The sequence below is a fragment of the Callorhinchus milii genome, unplaced genomic scaffold (genome assembly GCF_018977255.1).
Source record: "Callorhinchus milii isolate IMCB2004 unplaced genomic scaffold, IMCB_Cmil_1.0 Scaffold8, whole genome shotgun sequence".
Taxonomy (NCBI): domain Eukaryota; kingdom Metazoa; phylum Chordata; class Chondrichthyes; order Chimaeriformes; family Callorhinchidae; genus Callorhinchus; species Callorhinchus milii.
This window is the reverse complement of record NW_024704749.1, coordinates 19010965-19033379: the sequence shown is the minus strand read 5'-3', so window position 1 is coordinate 19033379 and position 22415 is coordinate 19010965. Positions and strand designations below refer to the sequence as shown.

Here is a 22415-nt window from a genome sequence, read left to right as displayed (position 1 = left end):
AAGGTGAACTGGATGGACCTTGGTCTTTCGCTTAGCAGATTCTTATGTTCTTATGTCCTTTTCTCGTTTCAGCTTTTCTCTTCTTAGACAATGTGCCTAAGGGCTGCAGTTACACAAGGAGCTGGTGAAGTGAAAGGGTCCAGCTGCTAAAATGCTGCAGAACACGTTCAGTAAGTTGAAAGTATGTGCCAATCTTTAAGGAGAAATCTTTTAGCAATAACAAACTTTAGGCATTGATCCCTCGTTGACAGCCAGCGAGAGACTCACTCATTGATGCAAAACCAACAATAACACGTTGTGGATTGAGTGGCCACATTTTTTGTTTGGGGTTGGGGGGAGGGTGGTAGTGTGACTGGATTATTTTTATCTATTTTTATTTTTATTGGCCAGGACACTGGGAGAAATTCTTATCTTTTCCAGTACTGCCATGCAATCTTTAATATTCAGACGGGACCTTAGTTTAACATCTCGTTATTATATCCTCCTTGGTGGGGTGGGGTGGGTTGGGGGGAGGAGGGCGCGGTCTCCTTTTGGCGGAATTGGGTCCACGGTGATATGTTCGCCAACAAAATGTTGGAATTGAGCCAACATTGTGGTGGTCTCGATAGTCTGGTTCCTGACTCAGACATGTCTGCAGTACCCCAGGGTACTGTTGATGACAGATCATTCAGCCGAGCTCATCGGCAGGACTTGGAAGGGCAGACCAATCACTCGGGTCAGGGATTCTTCCCACTCAGCTCCTGTTAGCCCTTGCAAGCCAAAGCCCTAACAGGTAGGGCGGCCCTAACTAGACAGCCGGCTCTCAATGGCAATTGAGATCATGCTCTCAACGGCGAGCTGTACAGTTTTAGCTGCTTAGATTCCAGCAGTTTCAACAACGCACACTTTAGGATCCCCAAGCACTGGCTTTTTGTCAACGTGTGCTGAATACTGTCGGGAATAAGGTAAACAGGACGTCCGAGGAGAGAGTGAGCATTCCATTTCAGGCACAGCGAGATTTCCACACGTAGAATTCTCAGTCACGTTCGCATACTTTTAAGCACTGGGGCTGCATTTCCGTGTGGGTCAGACACCCACCCGCTTGACCCAAACAAATCTGGAGGATGGCGGGTGGAGATGGGGGTGGCGGCAGGAGGGGAAAGGATAGCACCGCCGATGGGTTACATTTTTAGGGAGGAATCTGAATACCGATAGAGAGCGTTTATTCTCACTGAGTTTCTAATCTTTGGAGTCCTGTAGCTCAGTGGTTAGAGCACTCGCTTTGCAAGTGAGAGACCTGAGTTCAATTCCAGGCAGAGGGCGAAACCTCGGGCAAGTTTCCTTACTCCACACAGAGCCTAATAATAATCCCTCCAAAACCAAAAGCAATAATAAATTGGTCATTTTCAATCCACGACTGTTTGTGGGACATTGCTGTGTGCAATCGGCTGCCGCGTTCGCCCACAAATATACAGTCAATTCACTTTACAGTGTGTTCTGTGAAGCACTTTGGGACGTCCTCCCGACGTGAAAAGCCCTATATCAAATGCGAGGATTATTATTATTATTATTATTATTATTATTATTAATCGGTCGTCTCAGTTTGAAAAATCAATTTAGCTTAAAATGTTAAAAGGTGAAGTTGAATTGTTTGGAACTCGGTGTTAATTTTGGGGGAAAAAAAACTTTGGAGAACTGCCTTCCCAATGAACCTGTGTTTTTTTGCTATAAAACCCAATTATATAATTTAAGGCAAAAATGGCCCTGAGCTTCTGATCACAGACTCCACTCCATCTTTCACCGCCTGGTGGCGCTGCAGCGGGTCCTCCCACCCGCCTGGTGGCGCTGCAGCGGGTCCTCCCACCCGCCTGGTGGCGCTGCAGCGGGTCCTCCCACTCGGCTGGTGGCGCTGCAGCGGGTCCTCCCACCCGCTTGTGTCGCTGCAGCGGGTCCTCCCACCCGCTTGTGGCGCTGCAGCGGGTCCTCCCGCCGCCTGGTGGCGCTGCAGCGGGTCCTCCCGCCGCCTGGTGGCGCTGCAGGCAGTGACAGACTCGGGCTGTCATGGCCGCCGCTGCCCTCCGGAGAGGTGAGGGAGAGGCGTCGGGTTTATTAACGTCTCTTTTTACGGCGCTTAGAACAGGGCAACTGACTTTAACCCTCTACCCCGCGGCGGGGGGCGGGGGGGTGCCCGGGGGGAGGGTGGGGGGCTCTGTACCAGCCGCAGCTAAGGGTTAAGGTCATGTGGGTCATTGGGGAGGACCGACCCCCCGATATAGAGCTTCCCTGGGAGCTGCTGTCAGGTGTAGTGACTGTGTAACAGCGAATAATACTATCGCCCTCGCGCTTGGCACACAGCGCCTTTATCACGTTCTTCGAGACGTCTCCAGAGCGCTTCGCAGGGTCCGGCGCCGGCCGCGGTGGAGCGAATTGACCGGCCGCGTGTCTTCGCGGGCGCGGCCTTCGCCCGCGGCGTTGAGCGAGTGACCGGTCTTGTCTGGGAGGTGGTCGGCCGACGCGCTGCGAGGGCAGAAACTCCCTTCTCTTTTCGAGTCGTAACCTAACGTAACGTAACATCGGGTAACGTGTGCCACGGGTTCCTTCGCAGATTGGGACCTCGGTTTCACGTCTGTCTGACGAAGGACGGCCTTTGACAATATGCAGCGCTTCCCCCAGCACTGCACTGGACGGTTAGCCTGGACAGTCAGCTCCAAGTCCTTTTCTGTGGGGCTACCAAGTCAACACTGCCGGTGGGGTGGGGGCGGTTAACCTGTTGCAGGGAGAGGGGTTGGCGGGGCAGGTGACTCATTCTGACCTCTCCTGCCTTTCAGTGCTGGCACTCAGGCCCGGCCGTGCCGTGTGCCTGCCCAGCCACCGGCTGCCTCAAAGGCTCTACGGCAACGCTGCGGTGCCTGTGGAACGCCGGCTGCCGTCCTCACACAAGACCCCGGATGCAGGTGAGTCCCATAATGAGCCTCGCAGATGCAATAACTTCTCTCTGCTTGTGATGAGGCCTCACAGTGTTGAGTGCAATAGCCAAGCTCTCTGCACAACAATATATGATAATAATCCTTGCATTATTATCATCACGTGGTTAAGACGTCTCAAAGCACTTCACAGAATATAATGTATAGTGAATTAACTGTGTATTTTGTGGGCAAAATGCAGTAGCCAATTGGGCACAGCAGTGTCTCTCAAACAGTCGTGGATTGAGAGACCAAATTATTATTGTTTTTAAAAAAAAATTTGAAGGGATTATAGATCCGCCAATCAACTAACAACCGGGTTCCTACTTACTGTGTGTAGAGTGTAGTGTAGAGGCGCGTAGAGTAAGGAAATTTGCCTAAGATCTCGCTCTGCCCAGGAATTGAATCTAGTTCCTCTCGCTTGTGAAGCGAGTGCCCTAACCAATGCGCAACAGGACTCCATGAGTCTTCTTTCCCAGCTTTTGAAGTGACTCCGATGTGAAATGCTTTGTTCCAGATGATGGTGATCCTGTATTAACAAATCCCCTGAAACACCCAGATTTTTTCCACTTGAGTGAGCTCTTCTCCCTAAAGGAGCTCTTTGATGCCAGAGTGCACCACGGCCACAAGAGGGGCTGTCGTCACAGGTACGTCATGTTCTTCACTCCTCTATTCCTCCGGATACCTGCTGCCTCCTAAATGACTCCCTAAGTAGCTGCAAGCTGCATAAACCTGGGTCATATTTCTTACAGCTAACAATGATATCCACCTGCAGCACCGCATTGGAGTGTCAGCCTAGACTGTGGGCTCAAATGTGAGCTTCCCAACATGGGGGTTAAACCCACAACTTTCTGGCTCAGGGGTGAGAGTGCTTCCAACTGAGCCAGGTTGACAAACATTGTGGTTTCAATGTTAGCTGTCCCTATCAACAATATTACTGGTGTCTGGTAAGTGGGATACTAACCCATTTGGTATACTGCCATACCACAATGTCAATATATCTCAAGCGGGGACTCCTTGGAGCTGAACTCCAAGGTGACATGCTTGGCAAAAGAATTCGGATTTGGAGCCAGCTCTCTATGGTGGTCTCAGTATGTCTGTTCCTGAGCCAGGAGGGTCTGCAGTATTCCAAGGCACTGCATAGCCAGCCTAGCTCATCGGCAGGACCTGGAAGGGCAGACCAGTCACAGAATTTTTACTGTAAATGTAGTGACAGTTTCTTGTGGCTGGTTCGTAAGGATCTCTGGTAACTGGTTTAGATGAGGGGGAGGGGGCGTTTCTGGCACCTGTTTAGTGGGATCTTTGATAAGTGGTTAGAGTGAGGATCTAGTCGGGATTGAGTTTGTTTCCTTGTTAAAAAGATCGTTGGTTTTGACTGTAAATATCTTGACTCTACCTCCTTAGGCTGATGGAACGCTACATCTATGGCTGCCGCCTGGAGCAAGACATCATTGACCTGGACCAAACTGTGCCGCTGCTGCAGGAGGCGCTGAACTTCACAGCTCACTGCGCTTACCGAAAAGGGGTCATACTCTTTGTCAGCCGAAACCGCCAGTTTTCTCACCTGATTGAAAACACAGCGCAGGAGAGTGGGGAGTACAGCCACACCCGGTACTGGCGGGGAGGCCTCCTGACCAACCCACACGTACAGTACAGCCCTGGGGTGCGGTTGCCCGACCTCCTCATCTTCCTCAACACCATGAACAACGTCTTCGAGCAGCACATCGCGGTGAGAGATGCCGCCAAAATGAACATCCCCACGGTGGGGATAGTGGACACAAGCTGCAACCCATCACTGCTCACATACCCGATTCCAGGCAATGACGATACGCCCTCGGCGGTTGAATTATATTGTAAGCTCTTTAAGATGACTATCCTCAGGGCAAAAGATAAGAGGCGGCAGATGGAACTCTTGTATGAGGGTAAAGAAGTCAAATGAACCACTGTATTTAAAATCACTGTATTAAAATCTGTTTTAACAAAGTTGTCTGGTACTGTATTAAAGGAAGCTGCCTCAATTTTGCATTTTGCGTGCACTGTTCAGCCAGTTCTGTAATACAAGCGTTCTGGCCAGGGTTATAAGGTCACTATTTTACACTCTGAAGTTGCAGTTGTTCTAACTGAACTTGGGTGACCACAGGCTGGACAGTGGTGCACAAGATACCCAAACAACTCTGTGAAGGAACAGAGATGGAAAAGGGGTTCAGTTGTGACATCAACAGGCCATAACACAGTTAGGGGCAGATGGAAGACTCTTCGTGACCACTTAGGTGATAGTTGCTTAATTGAGGGACAGTTTGTGATGATTGACAGCTACTGGTGGTAGATAGATGGTGACAGATGGTCATTTCAGGACACTTGGGACATAGTTGATGGTTGGGGTACACTTGACAGTTGATGACAATTGGGAGACTGTTTATGACAGTTGGGAGAAGGTTGAGGGACAGTTGATGCGAGGGTCGAGTCTGACTGGACTGGTAGAGTGAAGAAGTTGGTCTATATACAGTGGTGTGGAGAAAGCACCATTCCACTCAATAAATGTAACAGGAGATATCGCAGAAATGTCAGAGGAAGTCAGGACAGCACTCAGAACGAAGAATTGCTAAGAGGCTATTTTTCAATGACCTGAAGCTGAGAGCAGTGGAAAAGACTTTAAAGAATCGGAATAATGAATGACCAGTATGTCTGGTCAGACAGCATGTCTGAAAGAGCAATCCAGAAAGATCTACGGTATTATTTGTCAAATTATTATCCTGTTTCGGACGATCCTTGATTTGACCGCATTGGAAAAATGTCTCAAAGGGACTTCAAGGGATTTTCTGCGAAGTGTAGCGACTATTTGTGGGCGAACACGCAGCCAATTGGTGCCCAACAGTGTCCGACAAACAGCCATGAATAATCAGTGCTATCCGGGGGGACTTGTTGGCCAGAGAGTGACACCCTTTTTTTGAACTCTTTTCATGGGATCCAGCTTAGCGGGCAGACGGGTGGGGGGGGGACGGGGGACGGGGGGGGGACACGTTGCTCTGACGTCTCGTAGAATCGTACGACTGCACAGCGCGGAAGGAGGTCCTTCGGCCCGTCGCGCCCGCGCCCGCGCCCGCGCCGGCTCCTTGACGAGAGCGACCCAAAGCAATCCCTCCGGCCCGCGCTCGCTCGCTCGCTCGGTCCGAAAGGGCGACGCCTCCGACCAGCGGCGGCGGCACTCCCCCAGCGATGCGCCGGAGCGGCGGCCGAGACCGCGTTCGACCGCAGCGGCGGTCAGTAAAGCAGCGCACTTCGGCCGGGAAGGAAAGACGGGCCCCGGGGTGGGTGGGGGGGCGCTGTCCGAAGACCTGAGATGGTGGGGTGGGGGGTGGGGGGGGGAGGGGAGGGGAGGGGCCTTGAACACACAACTCAGAGGTGAGTGACCCCTCTCGACTGCAACAGGAGACGGTGGTGAGGCTGCGTCGGAAAGGGCTGTCGGGGGTTTCGAGTTGTTTCCGCGAAGGAAACGCGCGGCCGTTTGTCCGGCGCTGCTTCCCGTCCAACCGGAGTATAAATACAGGAGGCGCCAAACGCGCCGCCTCTCAGTCACCGGGAACACAGGAGGAGGAGGAGGTGTCCCTCTCTCTCTCTCTCTCTCTCCTCATACACTCACTCCCTCCCCTCACTCTCTCACTCACTCCCTCCCCTCACTCTCTCACTCCCTCACTCACTCTCCCTCCCCTCACACACTCACTCCCCTCACTCACTCCCTCCCCTCACACACTCTCCCTCCCCTCACACACTCACTCTCCCTCCCCTCACACACTCACTCTCCCTCACACACTCACTCCCTCCCCTCACACACACTCCCTCCCCTCACACACTCACTCCCCTCACACACTCACTCACTCCCTCCCCTCACACACTCTCCCTCCCCTCACACACTCACTCCCTCCCCTCACTCCCTCCCTCCCCTCACACACTCACTCCCTCCCCTCACACACTCACTCCCTCCCCTCACACACTCACTCTCCCTCCCCTCACTCACTCACTCCCTCCCCTCACACACTCACTCACTCCCTCCCCTCACACACTCACTCCCTCCCCTCACACACTCACTCCCTCCCCTCACACACTCACTCTCCCTCCCCTCACTCACTCCCTCCCTCCCCTCACACACTCACTCCCTCCCCTCACACACTCTCCCTCCCCTCACACACTCACTCCCTCCCCTCACTCACTCACTCCCTCCACTCACACACTCACTCACTCCCTCCCCTCACACACTCACTCCCTCCCCTCACACTCACTCCCTCCCCTCACACACACTCCCTCCCCTCACGCACGATGAGAAACACCCCCGATCTGACAGAGGAGCTCACACCCTACCCCTCCACCCTCGCCGAGGGCTGGGGCTGAGGTTGGGGCTGGGGCTCTGCCGGGGGGTGGGGGGCTATTGCCGGCAGCGAGCAATGGAGTGAGGCTCAGGTAAGAGGCCTCGGGCTGTTTCTGCTCCAGACCAGCGGGTAAAGAGGGAACCGTTACTCTGGGAGGGAGAGAGGGTGGGTTTAGTATTAAGAGTGTGTGTGTGTGAGTCCTGTGGCTCAGGGGTTAGAGCACTCGCTTTGCAAGTGAGAGACCTGAGTTCAATTCCCGGCAGAGGGCGAAACCTTGGGCAAGTTTCCTTACTCCACACAGAGCCTAATAACAATCCCTCCAAAACCAAAAACAATAATAAATTGGTCATTTTCAATCCACGACTGTTCGTGGGACATTGCTGTGCGCAATCGGCTGCTGCGTTCGCCCACAAATATACAGTCAATTCACTTTACAGTCTATTCTGCGAAGCGCTTTGAGACGTCGAGAAGACGTGAAAAGCGCTATATCAAATGCAAGGATTATTATTGGTCACCGAGCCGGAACTGAGAGCTTGTGGCTGTGCGAATGTCACAGATTTCCTATCTGGCTTTTCTTTTCGCTGAGCCGTTGGGGTGTCTCGTGTCGGTCGGTAACCTCGCAGGTTTTGCGCTCTTGCCTCTCAAAAGGCGTTGCAGCCTGACTGACTCTGTGTCCGGTTTGTGTCGTGTAGAGGCAGAGAGCAACAGGCTGTAACTACGATCAGCGCCCTGACCCGTGGCCGCTTGGATTGATTGAAGCCTTTACACTGCCGCAGTTGTGGGGCCAACGCTTGTAGCGCGAATCGTCAGCTTTTGCCAAGTCCCAATTGCTTTTGGCTTGCAATGCAGATTTACATGTATCCAGCTCCTTTCACGTCCAGAGGGCACGGCATCGCACTTGACAGTGCTGGGGGTTGCAGTCGGGGGAAGAGGAGAACAAAGACCAAAAGCGCAGTTGAAGGGTCTTGAGACCTTGAATAGATGAGTGGGAGTGAGTCTGAGAGACTGGGATGGAGTTACAGAGCATGGGGTCAGAAAGACTGAAAGCAAAAGCCCCACTCCCAACTGATGGTGGCACTGATAGGATGGGGTACATGAAGCAGACTGTTGCCTACTAAGTGAAGGTATTGGTATGACTTGTTTGCCATTTGCTGCAGAATCCATCTTCCCATTTAATGGAGGGAGTGGGGACCTCGTGGCGAGCTCCTAGAATCAGTCTCTTGGGGAGGTAATGATTAGTGGGTGTCCGAGTAACCGTGTTTAGTATTTTTGTGCTGATAGAAATGAGATGCTCTGTTGAGACCAAAGCCTTGTCCAGCCTAACCTGAAGAAACTTTCTGTTGTATTCCAGGCTGCAGAGTTGACTTGGTGTAAGCTGAGACTCCCATGAGTTGAAGAAGGTAAACTCATTTTTACTGCAAGTCTTGGTCACGCCAGGGGGCTGAGGGTCTTTGAAATGTTATGAGTATCCAATATCATGTTAATTGGCAGCACATCGCACTGTTTGTGAGATGCCTCTGGTGTAGATCAGCTTACTTCAATACCACTCTCTTCATTTTTGATCCATTATATTTTGCAAAATGCTTCCGCATTTTGGTTTTATGTGAAATGCATTACATCAATTATTTCATTTGGTTAAGATGTTCAGCGCCTTTCCATCATCTCTGTTGACTTAGTCCAGGTTGTCTCGTACTTTATGGATGGACTGAGCCTCTTGTTGATGGACTTGTGCGTTAGGTTATGCGCCACCTGATATTTGCAATTTACTGGATTCATTATTCCTGCCCTAAAGGTGTTGCAGCCTGACTCGGTGTCTGGTTTGTGTCATATAGAGGCAGAGAAGAACAGGCTGTAACTACACTGAGCGTCCTGACCAGTGGTCGTTTGGAATGATTGAAGCCTTACACAGCATCTCTGCGAGTCCTGGAGTGCAGTTTGTGGCAAAATAACACAAGCAGCTTCATTTAATGTGGGAGCATTTCCTGCATCGGAACATTTTGAAAGACTATGATAGATTTCCATTAACAGAAGCAGAAACTGCAGACATTCCCCTGGCAGTTCTATTGTTTCAGTTGAGGGCAGTTGCATGTTTGACTGACTCAGTGAGTCACTGCGCAATTTAGGGCTTTGGTTGGGATGATCCTGGATTTAAAAACCTTGACCACACTACAGGCTAGGGCTGGGGCAATGAGTGAGTCTTATAAGGTACTCAGATGTGGGTGGTCACTCTCCACTATGCATTTCAAATGATATGCTCCTTTGTCCTGCAGGTATGACAGGAAGTCTTGAGACGAGGGAGTTGCCGCTGGTATTTCTACCAAAAACGCAAAAGTTCTGACCCTCTGTCCTCGGACATACGAGTCGGATTTTTCTTAAAAGGTCATCATGGAATTGGGATGTTTTGTCCAGGTACGGTATGGTGGTTTCAGGAATGAGGGACTTGATAATGAATAATCTGAAGAGCTGCACAATCTGTTGATGAGTTATGGCTCATTTACACTACAAAGATATGTCTGATTCGCCAAATTATGGAATCCTGTAGCGTAATGGTTAGCGAGCTCGCCTCGCAAGCGAGACGATCTGGTTCGATTTCTGGGCAGGACAAAAGTTTAGGCAGGTTTTCTTAAGAACGTTTTGCCCACAAATTTAATCCATTCATTTTACAGTACATTCTCTCAAGGACTTTGAGACGTCTCAACGATGTGATAAGACGCTATGTCAAATGCAAGGATTATTATTATGACAGGATAGGGGTACAAAAACATTTATAACTGCTACATTTTTAGTTCAATCATCACACAAGGTATTATACGTAAATTACACACAGATTATAGCAAGTGTTAATTTAATTGGCACAAATGAGGTCACTGGAGGTCAAAGTTTAAACTCAGTTCATCTCTGCCACACCACATATGGTGATTTACCTTAAATTTCTATAATAATTGCTGTCTCGACATTTCAAAAGATACGTACGTATATGTTTCACTAAACTTTTTTTTGTTTGTTTCAGGTACATTGAAAGAATTGGGGACTAAAATGATGGCCCAAAACTTGCTTGGCGTCCTTCACATTGGATTGAAAAGGATGGGACAAGTACATGTGAGAGAGTTTGCAGGACGTGCGAGATTGAGCAATTCACCACCATTTCCTGCTGAAAGTGATTCTGATGATAAAATGAGTTCTGATGAATCCGATTACGACAATACATTTTCGGTTCAACTGTGATGTCCAACAAACCAGTAATGTTGTTACTTTTGATCAATAATGTTGACTTAGTTATGTTGATACATTCATTAATAAAGACGCTATATACTGAATTTTGATGTTTTCTTTGACCTGTAGTGATTTAATCGGTGTATGAAATGTAGATCAGTTGGAGGAGGGAGCGTGATGCACAGCGTAATCACTGATCAGTGACTGCATTCACTAGGTTGCGGTTTAAGCTGGTGGTTCACATATTGTGGGGGGAAGTGTTGGTGAATTTCTGATCATCACATACTACGTAGACCTGTTTTATTTGCAATCCTTGCCGTTTTATTTTGCAACACAATTTCTCAACAACAGGCGGTTGGGCTGAGGAAATTACAGCACTGGACCTGAGCGCCTCCACACTCTTAACACCAGCCTTTGGAAGCCCTTTTCCCTGCAGTTTGGGCTGAAGTGATGGGTCGGCTGCAAGTGTGCGAGAACCACAGGGCAGAAAGAGTGGAGAGGCCCCAGGAATCAGTTGCTGGAATAGTGAAAGAGAGTGGGCATCAGATTGCGGGAAACCCAGGGGTTTGATCCCACTGCCGGTAATCTACGAGTTACCACTATGACCCGATGCTTTGGAACTCCTTTAAACCCTCCATTTTACCCCTCCTTTGCCTCTTAGATCACGACTGAAGAACTTCCTCTTCAACTGGGCTTATAGTCACCTCCCACCCCAGCATTAGGCTCTGCCTCTTAAGCGCTCTCTAACTGCTGACCATCATGAAAGACGCTATATAGATTCAAGTTGTTGCAAAAGTCGGAAGGATTGTTGATGGCCGGTAGGTAGGGTTGCTGACTACTAAGGTGGTACGAGGCACAGTTTAAACACCAATACAATGAATGATATTGCGAGGGCAGGTAGAGAGAAACTGCATGGGGAGACAAAAGTGCTTGTATGATTGAAGCACAGCGGTTCCATGAGATGTATAACCTTCATCACCAAGTTTACCGTGCTGGCTCGCACGCAGTTCTCCACGAGCTGCGTTTTATTTTATTTTAATCTGTTACGAGACGCAACCTAGCAGCTTAGAACGTCAAGGTCACTGTCTTGAGGGCAACACTTCATTCAGAACTTAACTGGGACAATCCCCTCGATAGATGCCCAGAGCCCCAAACTCCCACCTCATCTTAGCCTGTAAGATCATTCCCTCTTAAAATACAGAGTAGATTTTACATTATGTCTTGAAATTGATGATGGATGAGAGAGCCAGACTCGTTTGCAGAGGTTGGAGGCACAAACCATTCATAGGTGAAGGGGGGGGAAGGGCAGACCATTCACTGGGAGGGAGAAGGGGGAGCTAGGATTCTTCCCACTTGGCTTCCGTGAATCCTGCGAGCAAAGACCTAATAAGCAAAGCATGATCCGAGATGGGAACGGTGAGAAATTTGCCCGGTGGTTTAGGGGTTAAACTGCAGTGCACATCGAGTTTCCCAAAGATTTGGCTCATGTCGACCTCCACTTCATAGTGCTCCCACTCCAGAAATCTCCATGCATATGTGAAGCTCTCAATCGCTTATTTGGATTTCCATGGGTCAAAACACTTGACCCCTTCCCCCCAACCCACCTACCGCCCTCCTCCCCAAAAAATAATTCTTGTAGAATTTTGGAAAACTACATTGGAAGCCTCCCCACCCCTGTCCCAACTCACACACAGGTCTTAACAAGTCGGTTTCCAAATTAAAACTGAATTGAAGGATTCTCTGATTTCTCACTAAATCTTTTGATTAGAAAGTGCTCTTTCCTGGCCAGGACCAAGTGGGATTTTGGGAGCCGCAGCAATTCTCTTTAGGAATATTTGGTGTCTGAGATTTTCTTCCACAGCAGAGTTTTAATGTTATTTAACACCAGCGAGTGGTGCACCTCCATCTGACTGGCCAGGCCGCTCAGGGTCATGCAGGTCTGCAGGTGTTTCTGCAGTTCTTCCTTGCAGTCCGGGGGGGCCCCAGGCAGCAGGAACTCCTGCAGCACCCGGCACACCTTGGCCAGGTTGGGCTGAATGAGCTCTGAGTTGCACTGCTTGATCAGCCTGTCGCACGTCGCCGTGCAGTCTCTAATGTGGGTGCAGTCCGCGTTGCGCTCGCAGTGACGTCCTTTGTAAAAAGCCCGAAGCCCCATCTCCGTCACCACTTTCCTCAGGTTGACCATTTTGAAGTCGTAGTTCTCGCTGTAGCCCATGTTGGCCGGCTCAGAGTCACAGATGTAAAAGCTGCCGTACGCCCCGTGGAATATCTCCTCCACAAATTCCAGCAGCCCGATGGTTATCTTTGCTCTCCTGGGCCACGGAGGGGCGAACCAGTGGTTTAAGCGCATCTGTAGTGCCTGGGGCAGAGCTGGCTGTAGGAAGCGAGGGAGCTTGACACTGTACAGTGAGTCATAGGGAATTTTCTCAGTGATGTACAGGTCTCCACAGTAACCCAGGAGCTTTGGGGTGTGTTCCTTCTCGTGCAGCGAGACTGTCAGCAGGAACTCATTGAGCTGCAGCAAGGCCCAGACTGATTTGGCTTCTGCCAAAGAGACCTTCTTATCCTGGTTGATGTCAGCCATTGTGATTATTCTGCTCACCAGACTCCCGAGCGACTGCTGGTCTCCGAGGCTGGACTGAAAATAGAGAGCGTTCCAAAGTCAGAGCAATCCTGAAAGTGACACCACACCGAGGCGCAGAAATTCACAGCACAGGAGAAGGCCAATTCTCCTTAGTGGAATACTATAGCGTAGTGGTTAGAGACTTGCCTCACAAGCAAAAGGGGACCCGGGTTCGATTCCCGGGCAACACCTTAGGCAAGTTTCCTTATTCCACACGCCTGTTTACCTAGCAGTGAGTAGGAACCCTGTTGTTAGTCGATTTGGCGGATTGCTTTTCGGGGATAATAATCCCGTCAAAGAAATAAATTTAAATAATAAATATAATAATAATTTGGTCACTCATTCCACAGCAGTTTGTGGGACACTACTGTGTATAATTGGCTGCCGTGTTTTGCCCATAAAATATACAATCAATTCACTTTATTCTGTGAAGCGCTTTGAGGTATCTCAACTATGTGATAAAGTGCTATATCAAGTGCAAGGATTATTATTATTATTCAACCCAGCATGCCTCTACCGTCTCTCTAAAAGAACGCCTTTGATCATCGCAAAGACACAGAATACAGAGGAAAACTGGATAAAGTCTAGAAAACTCAATGTAGAAACAATGAGAGATAAGAAGAGCTATGATAGAAGACTAGTAGCCAACCTACAATAGATTAAAAATAAATGATTTATAGCCACAAAGGCTAAGAAATTACTTTGAGACTTTCATACTACACGAAAGACACTGTATAAGTGTGAGCTTAAGCTGTTCCTGCAGTAAATACCTTCAGACCTATTCGGAAGAAACTTACCTTTAAGAATGTCAGCAACATCTCCTTGAATTCATCCATAGAAGTTCCTCTTGTTGGTTTGTCAAACAAAGCAAGGTCCCTCCGGGGGAGAGAGTCCAGACTCACATCTGCTCTGAAGGCTTCCTCTATCCCACATTTAATTATCACCTCCTGATTGTTCCACACTCCCCCATAAACCTGCAGCAAAGAAGCAGTTCAATGTTGCATCACAACCACTGGAGACAACATACAACTGGTGTTGATTAACACACAGAATCATTCAGGTATAATCGGGGTCAGTGCTATCGACTGAGCCAGATGTCAGCCCTCCTCATATGATATAGCACAAAATATACAGCCAATTCACTTTGTAGTATGTTTTGTGATGCACTTTGAGATGTCTTGAAGACGTGATAAGGCCCCATATCAAATGCAAAAATTATTATTAAGTCCTAACATAAAACCCATCTGTTTGACCGAATCTATGACCACTTTGCGTCTGTCCAGCACTGTCCAGTGCTCCAAGACATTATTCTAAGTGAAGGGTCCTGTGTAAATGCACGTTATTGTTATTCTGTCATACACTTGTTCTGTTCATTTCATGTATTCAAACAATAGCCATAAAAAGGACATTTGAGATAACAAAGCTATGTCAGTAAATATAAATTGAAACCCACAGCCGTATTCTCCCACGCTACTCAGCTCATGCCTCCACATTCCATGTGTAGGAAGGTACTGCTGAGCTCTTCAGTCCTGCTGGAGTTTAACACAGCTAAAAAAGCAGCGTGACATTGCCCACACTATCTGACTTGCCATGATGCGTGCTTTTAGCTAATTAAACTCCAGCAGTTACCCCCAACGCACATTCTAGGAGTTCCCAATTCTTGTCTCTTGCGTCCAATACAATAAAACTCACATAAGTCATATCAGTCGGGTCCATAACCTTTAATATGACTTACGCCAAGTCCGAGTTGCAGGCAAACGTATAAAATCCAATTTAATCAAGAATCTCCACTGTGTATGTGTAATTCAATGCAGCCTGTAAGTGCACATGTGTTGACAGGAGAAGACTACTTTTTCCACGAAAAACTCACTTAGTGCCAGGGGATCTTTAATGTTCACCTGAAAAGGCAGGCAGGACCTCAGTTTAACGTCCCATTCAAAGGGTGGCACCTCTGACATTGCAGCGCTTCCCCAGCAACTCACTGGAGAGTGTCAGCTTAGACTATGTGGTTCCAGGCGAGAGTGCTACCAACTGAGCCGGGTTAACACCCAATGTGGAACTCTCTGGTTTGGAGACGCTTAAGTACAGTGATGGTTTTTTGCGTGTCAGACGGCTGGTTGGCCAAACGTAACATAATGACTCAGTCTTAATGTCTCAGCCAATGCTAAATAGTTTACCTCGTCCAACAGGCTAGGTGGGAGGGGGCAGGTGTCCTGGGGTCTCAGAAATAGGTCAAGGATAGATCGACTGCTTATCTCACGCCTGTAGAAAAGTAGGCCATTTATTTCAGTAATAGGTAAAAGTCTCAGGCACTTCATTATTTTTTCTCTAATGTGAATGTTCAGCGTAACTAAAAATATCGAACTAACGCAATCTGTGTGCCTCAGTGCTCGCTCTTGTGCAATCCACTCATAGCTAAGTACCTGCACTGTTACACACACACCTACCAGTACTTAGGACCACAGGTAATTTACGGCACAGAAAAAGGCCATCCAGAAACATTAACAACAGATTTCTACAGGTGAAGCAATGCGTCACGTATTTGATGAAGATTCACTACAGATTCGACAACATCAATGCCTAAATGATGCCTGCACGCCCACTGCCGACAACATCACCATTACCTTTATTATTATCAGGCAATTTACTGGTGGGGGCTTTTGAAATTACTGCTGGGGAGTTCTTAGGGACTTGTGGGGATTTTCCACAACATTTTATATGTTAAAAGATGCCCTGAGCCATGTTATGGCCTAGAGATGTCTGTACAGGAAATTGCCGTGTGTTATAGCCCAGAGCAACACATCTGACACGCACACACACGCACGTACACATTCTCCAAGTGCTGTTATCTGATCACTGCCGCTGCGTACCTGGTGAACGGGGGTTGAGGACAGACAGTGCTGGAAGACCAGTGTGTTTTCCTCACACAGATCCCTGCAGGCGGAGCCAGATATAATGCCTTTTTTGTAGCGGTCACACTGAAAACCAGAGGAAAAAGCACTCGTTAGTAATCGATTTCATCCATCTACACAAAGGGAACTTCCAGACATTGCACAGAATGTACCCTTCCTAGTGTACTGCAGACACACACAGAATAAATTCAAAATAAATCTGCGGAAACACTACTCTGCCTTGCCAACAGAATCTTCTAATCACACCATCATCCATCAAACCGCACCGCAGCAAGACAGGCGTAGGGATGGGCATAAGGGAGAAAAATAGCAAAATAATAAAGGAATACACCAAATTTATATTTTAAAAAGTCTCTAAACCAAACTACCGATATAAGAACATAAGAATTTGCTCGTCAAACGAAGTCCAAGGTCCACCTAGTGTTGTGTCCCAAACTATATACTGTAATCCGAGATATTATTTTGCATGTATTGCATGGAAATTTACATTTCTTTGGAATGCTTTCCAGAAATTTATGGACATATGCGGAAACCCACCACCATGCTTAAGAGTATCCAAACCACACTAAGAGTTCCATGCAGCCCACCTACACATGGAAATTCCTGAGATAGATTGTTGGATTGGAGTGCGCACTCTCTCCCTGGTTAATTAATTCTGAAAAGCATTTGGCGCAGGTTGGCAAGAGCCAAGGCTTGGGAGACCCCAGAGTGTGCGTTGGGGTAACTGCTGGAGTCTAACCGGCTAAAACCTTAAAGTTTGCCTTTTGCTGTTTGCCAGTTGTTCATATCTCATAGCCAGTGATGACATATGGAGAAGGTTTATTGTCAAGCTTTAGTGTCTGGTTACTGTACTCACAATAATCATCTGACAGATGTGTCCTCGGCACAGCTCCGAGTACGAGGAGTAATGCATGTAAAGCACCCAGCTTCCCACAAGGATTCCCAGCCACACAAACAAGAGGTACTTCACTTTGATGCCTGGCAGTCGGTTCTAAGGAGATGCAGAAAATGGGTTATATCATCATGATATTAAGCCTTGCATTTATCATAGTGCCTTCTCATGCTATCGCAACGTCTCAACGAGCTGCACAGAATTTACCCTAAATGAATAATAATAATTCTTGCATTTGATACAGCACCTTATCACGTCGTCGAGATGTCTCAAAGCGCTTCACAGAATATACTGTAAAGTGAATTGACTATATTTTTGTGGCGAATGCGACAGCCAATTTGCGGACAGCCACCAAAGCAAATGAACAATTTATCCATGGATTGTTGGCCTGGACCCCCGGGAGAAACTCCCTTCTCTTTTCAAATAGTCATGGGATCTTTAACGTCCTCCTGAAGACGGAATATCGGTTTAACATCTCTCCCAAAGGATGGCACCTCCAAAGGTGCATTGCTCCCCCACACTGCACTGGTGCATCAACCATGACCTTATATTTGATGTAACTTGCCTGACAGCGCTCTCAATGGCAAGCTCTGTGGTTTTAGCTGGTTAGACTCCAGCAATACCCCAACACACATTTTGGGGTCCCGAAGCCTTGGCTCTTGTCTACCTACACCTGATACTCTCTACGATTTGGTAACTCAATGCACAACTGTTTGTGGGACATTGCTGTGTGCAACTGGCTGCCGCATTTCACCCACAAAATACAGAGTTGATTCACTTTACAGTATATTCTGTGAAGCACTTTGAGACGCCTCAATCATGTGATAAGGTGTCATATCAAATGCAAGTATTATTATTATTTACGTATTTATAAATATAAATGCCTAACTCACCGCTCTGGATAACTAATCACTGAACCCTTTTTTCTTGGAGTGATGAGTTTCCAGGAGTTTACCATATTTAAAAAAAACGAGACTGATCTCAAAAATTGTGGTAGGCCGTGGGGTCAGAGAAGTCAATCATGCCATCTTGGATTTGAAGCTTCCCTTAAATAGCGAGAGGACCTGGGTTCGATTCCCAGGCAGGGTGAAACGTTGGGCAAGTTTCCTTACTCCACACGCTTCTGTTTACCTAGCAGTCAGTAGGAACCCGGTTGTTAGTCCATTGGTGGGTAATAATCCGGGGGTAATAATCCCTTCAAAAATTTTTTAAAACAATAATGATTTGGTTATAACTATTTGTGGGACCCTGCTGATTGCAATTGGCTGCCGTCTTTCGCCCACAAAACATACAGTCAATTCTGTGATGCCCTTTGAGATGTCTAGAAAATGTGATAAGGCGCTATATCAAATGCAAAGATTATTATTATTATAAATAGGTTAACAGTTACCGTCAGCGTTCTGCAAGAATCTAGATTTAACAGTGGAAAATAGTGTGGAAAATGTACACTTAAATCTGGTGTCCTTCTCCCTCTCTCCTCCCGCCCTCCCACCCCCACCAGCGAAGGGATCTCATTTAGCACTTAAAATAATAAATGTATCAGGGTTTTCCAAAAATATATTATTATTACAGATAAAATGATCTTTTATCACAGCGCCTTACGTAATAATCTTTTTATTTATAAATATAATATTTAGTACAACAGAAATCCAAAACAAACACAGCATCTGCTGTTACAATTTTTCCCTTTTCTCCCGATTCAAAAAAAACATTCTGTTGATTACGCTACATTCCTTCACCGCACATAGGTTGTGCACACGTCTTTTTAAGGGGACGCTCCCTTTAACACAGTCGGGAGTCGCCCCTGTGTACACCACATCCATGTGCGTGCCCACACAGACCCTGATAAGGCGCCTTTGCCACTTTCGGAAGGCGCCCGATGGGCACCGTGCGCTCACGTGTTTACCGTACATACATTTTCGGGACGCTCTTTGGTTACCTCTCGAGCGTCCTTCCGTACGCTTATTTCAGTCAGTTTTGGGCGCGCTCATGGGCTACCCGCTGGGTACGCCTTACATAATAATCTTGTTTAAGAAAGGAACGAATCATTGGTCGTTCACAGGGATCTGACATGATCCCTGAGCACAAGCCGAGAGCGCAAAACCCGCTACACGCCGAAATTTTACCCCGAGAGAGAGCAATCCGGTACTGACTGATGGGAGGGGTAATAACAAGGGGCAGAGAGGCAAGTGGGGAAAGTCTGGGGGATGGGGTATAATCAAAGAATCTAAATGCTGTTGGCAACAAACAGCATTGTGTCTTGGTAACGCTGCCAGATGTTCATACATACATATATAACATACAAATAAGTCTCATTGCCATGGTGAGGATTTACTGGCAATCAATGCTACGAGGAGGCAGTGAGCAATCTGTCTGCCCATCACTGGAGCAATCGAATCGCTTGTTGTTTTGTTTGCAAACTGAGCAGAGGCAGAGAGACAGAGAGAACGAGAGAGAGATGGAGAGGAGAGATGGAGAGGAGAGAGAGAGATGGAGAGGAGAGATGGAGAGGAGAGAGATGGAGAGGAGAGATGGAGAGGAGAGAGAGAGATGGAGAGGAGAGAGAGAGAGATGGAGAGGAGAGAGATGGAGAGGAGAGAGAGAGGAGAGAGATGGAGAGGAGAGAGAGAGAGAGGAGAGAGATGGAGAGGAGAGAGAGAGAGAGAGAGGAGAGAGAGAGAGGTACCTGTATCCCCCTGGACCAGGGACGGAAAAGGACAGAATGCACCAGCCTCCGGAGGCGTCTCATTGCTGGGATCCTGTGTGTGTGTGTGTGTGTGTGTGGGAGGGGAGGGGGGGGGGGGGGGGTGGGGGGGGCTTCGAGGATGGTGCAAATATATTCCCCCCACGATTTTGCCCCCTGTTAAAGGAGCTGCATGATCTGCCCCTGTGCTGTGCTGTGTGGTTGGGTTGCAGAGAGCCAGGGCTGATGTTGGCTTCAGTGTGAGACTGCGCAATGCTTTTTTTTTTGGGGGGGGGCTCTGCATTTGATTGAATGCTATGTGTGTGTATGTGTGTGTATATGTGTGTGTAAATCACATGCATTAAAAAAAAACTGCATTTTTTATTAAAAGGTTTCCCCCACCCCCTCCTCTCCCCCCCCCCCCCCCCCCCCACCTTCTTTGCTTTGCACAAAAAAAAAACACACACTCACAAAAGATTTTATTATCAAAGCTTGAAATGAAATGAACAAAACCTGCACAGGTCACAGGGCTGACAGTGCAGTTGATTGCACATTTATACTGTATGCAGTGATGTGTGTGTGGGGGTGGGGGTGGGGGTGGGGGGGAGAGAACAGGCAGCTAAAGACCACCCACCACCCACTCCCAGTAGAGATACAGAGGAGGGGGGGGGGCGGTGGGGGGAGAGAAGGTGCATCAATAAGATTTATTTGCACATGAAGGCAGACATCAGAAGATGGAAAACACGCGACTCGCAGGACGGTGGTGGCAATGTGAAACCCAAAGTCATTGCTGCACAAAGTGTTTTATTCACAGCTTTATTCACTCCACGAAGGGATTCGAACTCGAGTCTCGCTCTCTATCTCTCTCTCTCTCTCTCTCTGTCTCTTGCAGTTACTGCATTAAAACTGAAACCTTTCATTGCTGGTGGGCACCCATCTTGTGAATGAGGATTGGAGAGCTTTCTTTTTTTCTTTCTCCTCTCTCCCCCCCCCCCAAAAAAAAAAACACGTTGGGGGCACCGATCTGGGGCTCAACTTAAAACTTTTTTTTTAATTCCTCCCCCACAAAATGTTTTATTTTTGCCTTCCCCCCTTTTTTTTCCTTGAATCATCAATTTTGGTCCTTCGGACCTTGTTTCAGGTGGATGGATGTTAAAGGACCTCCTCTCCATCTCACTCAACACCCACCCCTGTTATTCCATAATCCTTGTAATAATTATCCTTGAATTTGAAGCGAATCATGTCGCTTCATAAAATATATTGTAAAGCGGATTGACTGTGTATTTTGTGGGCGAAATGTGGCAGCCAATTGCGCACAGTATTGTCCCTCGAACAGTGGTGGATTGAGTGAGAAATGTTATTTATTTATTTATTGAGGGATAATTACCCCCAGAAAATGATCCACCAATCGACAAACAACCAGGGTCCTATTTACTGCTTGGTAAACGGAGGCGTGTAGGGGTAAGGAAACTTGCCTAAGGTTTCGTCCTGCCCGGGAATCGAACCCAGGTCCTCTCGTTTGCGAGGAGAGCACGTTAACCACGTTTCCCTTTGAAAATAAATCAATAATAAAAGTATTCATTTTCTACTGCAGGGGGTGAGAAGGAAAGAGGACAGGGAGTGTCGCGCAGCTTCAGAAGGCGATATCTCCAGGTGGAATGGCCATGTGTTTCTGGTTGAGGAGAGGTGTGAGGCCATTGTCATTTGATTTGGTCAGCCGGGTGTCTGACACTCTTAATGTCAGGGATATGTCACTTTTAGTGACACAATTAGTGTCACTGTTTGTTTCATGTTGGTGGCACTGTTGGTGTCACGGTTAGTATCACTGTTGATATTAAGACTCTTATCCATGCTTTTAGAGTTAGGATCTATGATGTCCAGGATAGATTATCACATCCAACTTTCTGCTCGCTGATCTTCCCAACTTTTCCCTCCACACCATTTGGAACTCTATAGCTCATGTCCTCTCCCGCACAAGGCTCCCCAACCCCCTGAGGATTGAGTTCAAGATCCTCATCCTCACTTTTAAATCTCTCCACGGTCTTGCCCCACCCTACCTCTGCGACCTTCTAAAACCCTACCCTACCCGCCCAATCCCTCTGCTTGGTGGGCACTGGCCTGCTTCATGTCTTGCCCATTCCACCATTGCCGATCAGGCCTTCAGCTTTTCTGCCTCCATTCTCTGGAGCTCCATCCTCCAGCTGGAGGATCTGGAGTCCCTTCATCTCATGTTCTTCAAGGTCTGCCTCAAGACCTTCATCTTGACCACATCCTCACCCCCATCCCCTTTGGCACCAGCCTTCCTGAATCCAACCCTCAGCTCGGGTGCAAATCCTCAACTGTTCAGCACCTTGGGATGCTTTCTTAATGTAAAAGATGCTATATAAATGCAATTTGTTGTTGTTGGTGTCACTGTTGGTGTTATTGTTTGTGTCACTGTTGGTGTCAGGCTGCGTCAGCCTGGTGCAAGTGGTAGCACTCTTGCCTCTGAATCAGAAGGTTGTGGGTTCAAGCCCCATGTCGGGACTTGAATTCACATTGTCTAAGCTGATGCTCCAATTAAATAATCCAATCAAAAAAAAACAACAGTGCAGTGTTGGGGTTGTGCTACATTGTCAGAGGTGCCATGCTTCGGATGAGACATTAAACCGAGATCCCATCTGCCTGTTCAGGTGTACGTTAAATGGTGCTATTTGAAAAGAGGAGTTTCTCCCAGTGTAGTGGCGAATAATCCCCGAAATAATATTTGGTGACTTGTATCATGGGTGTTTGGGGGACGTTCCTGT

The 22415-nt window shown here is 47.9% G+C and overlaps 2 protein-coding genes, 1 long non-coding RNA gene and 2 other non-coding genes across 5 annotated transcripts; 4 read left to right on the top strand and 1 right to left on the bottom strand.

Annotated features, from left to right (window-relative positions):
• The first annotated feature begins 2014 nt into the window (after positions 1-2014).
• On the top strand, positions 2015-4925 carry mrps2 (mitochondrial ribosomal protein S2). Its single transcript, XM_007900177.2, has 4 exons — positions 2015-2065; positions 2808-2933; positions 3460-3589; positions 4347-4925. The coding sequence occupies exons 1-4, from the start codon at positions 2041-2043 to the stop codon at positions 4879-4881; spliced, it is 816 nt and encodes a 271-aa protein (XP_007898368.1). The 5' UTR covers positions 2015-2040; the 3' UTR covers positions 4882-4925.
• Positions 4926-7211: 2286 nt separating this feature from the next.
• LOC103182975 lies at positions 7212-10623 on the top strand. Its single transcript, XR_488370.2, has 4 exons — positions 7212-7397; positions 8658-8706; positions 9577-9715; positions 10317-10623. It is a non-coding gene; the product is annotated as an uncharacterized LOC103182975 (long non-coding RNA).
• On the top strand, positions 7940-8073 carry LOC121849609. The gene has a single exon (XR_006085283.1). It is a non-coding gene; the product is annotated as a small nucleolar RNA SNORA17 (small nucleolar RNA).
• Positions 9087-9214, top strand: LOC121849608. The gene has a single exon (XR_006085282.1). It is a non-coding gene; the product is annotated as a small nucleolar RNA SNORA17 (small nucleolar RNA).
• A 1591-nt stretch (positions 10624-12214) lies between the features above and the next one.
• On the bottom strand, positions 12215-19695 carry dipk1b (divergent protein kinase domain 1B). Its single transcript, XM_042337837.1, has 5 exons — positions 19633-19695; positions 16911-17045; positions 16013-16120; positions 13940-14116; positions 12215-13157 (listed from the first exon to the last, which is right to left on the bottom strand). The coding sequence occupies exons 1-5, from the start codon at positions 19693-19695 to the stop codon at positions 12345-12347; spliced, it is 1296 nt and encodes a 431-aa protein (XP_042193771.1). The 3' UTR covers positions 12215-12344.
• Positions 19696-22415: the final 2720 nt, after the last annotated feature.

Excerpts from the sequence above, each read along its gene's own strand:
- dipk1b (XM_042337837.1), bottom strand. The coding sequence starts at position 19,695 with ATGAGACGCCTCCGGAGGCTGGTGCATTCTGTCCTTTTCCGTCCCTGG. Across the intron at positions 17,046-19,632 it reads CCTGGTCCAGGGGGATACAG|AACCGACTGCCAGGCATCAA; the intron begins GTACCTCTCTCT and ends GCATCTCCTTAG. Across the intron at positions 16,121-16,910 it reads ACATCTGTCAGATGATTATT|TGTGACCGCTACAAAAAAGG; the intron begins GTGAGTACAGTA and ends TCTGGTTTTCAG.
- mrps2 (XM_007900177.2), top strand. The coding sequence starts at position 2,041 with ATGGCCGCCGCTGCCCTCCGGAGAG. Across the intron at positions 2,066-2,807 it reads CGCCGCTGCCCTCCGGAGAG|TGCTGGCACTCAGGCCCGGC; the intron begins GTGAGGGAGAGG and ends CCTGCCTTTCAG. Across the intron at positions 3,590-4,346 it reads AAGAGGGGCTGTCGTCACAG|GCTGATGGAACGCTACATCT; the intron begins GTACGTCATGTT and ends CTACCTCCTTAG.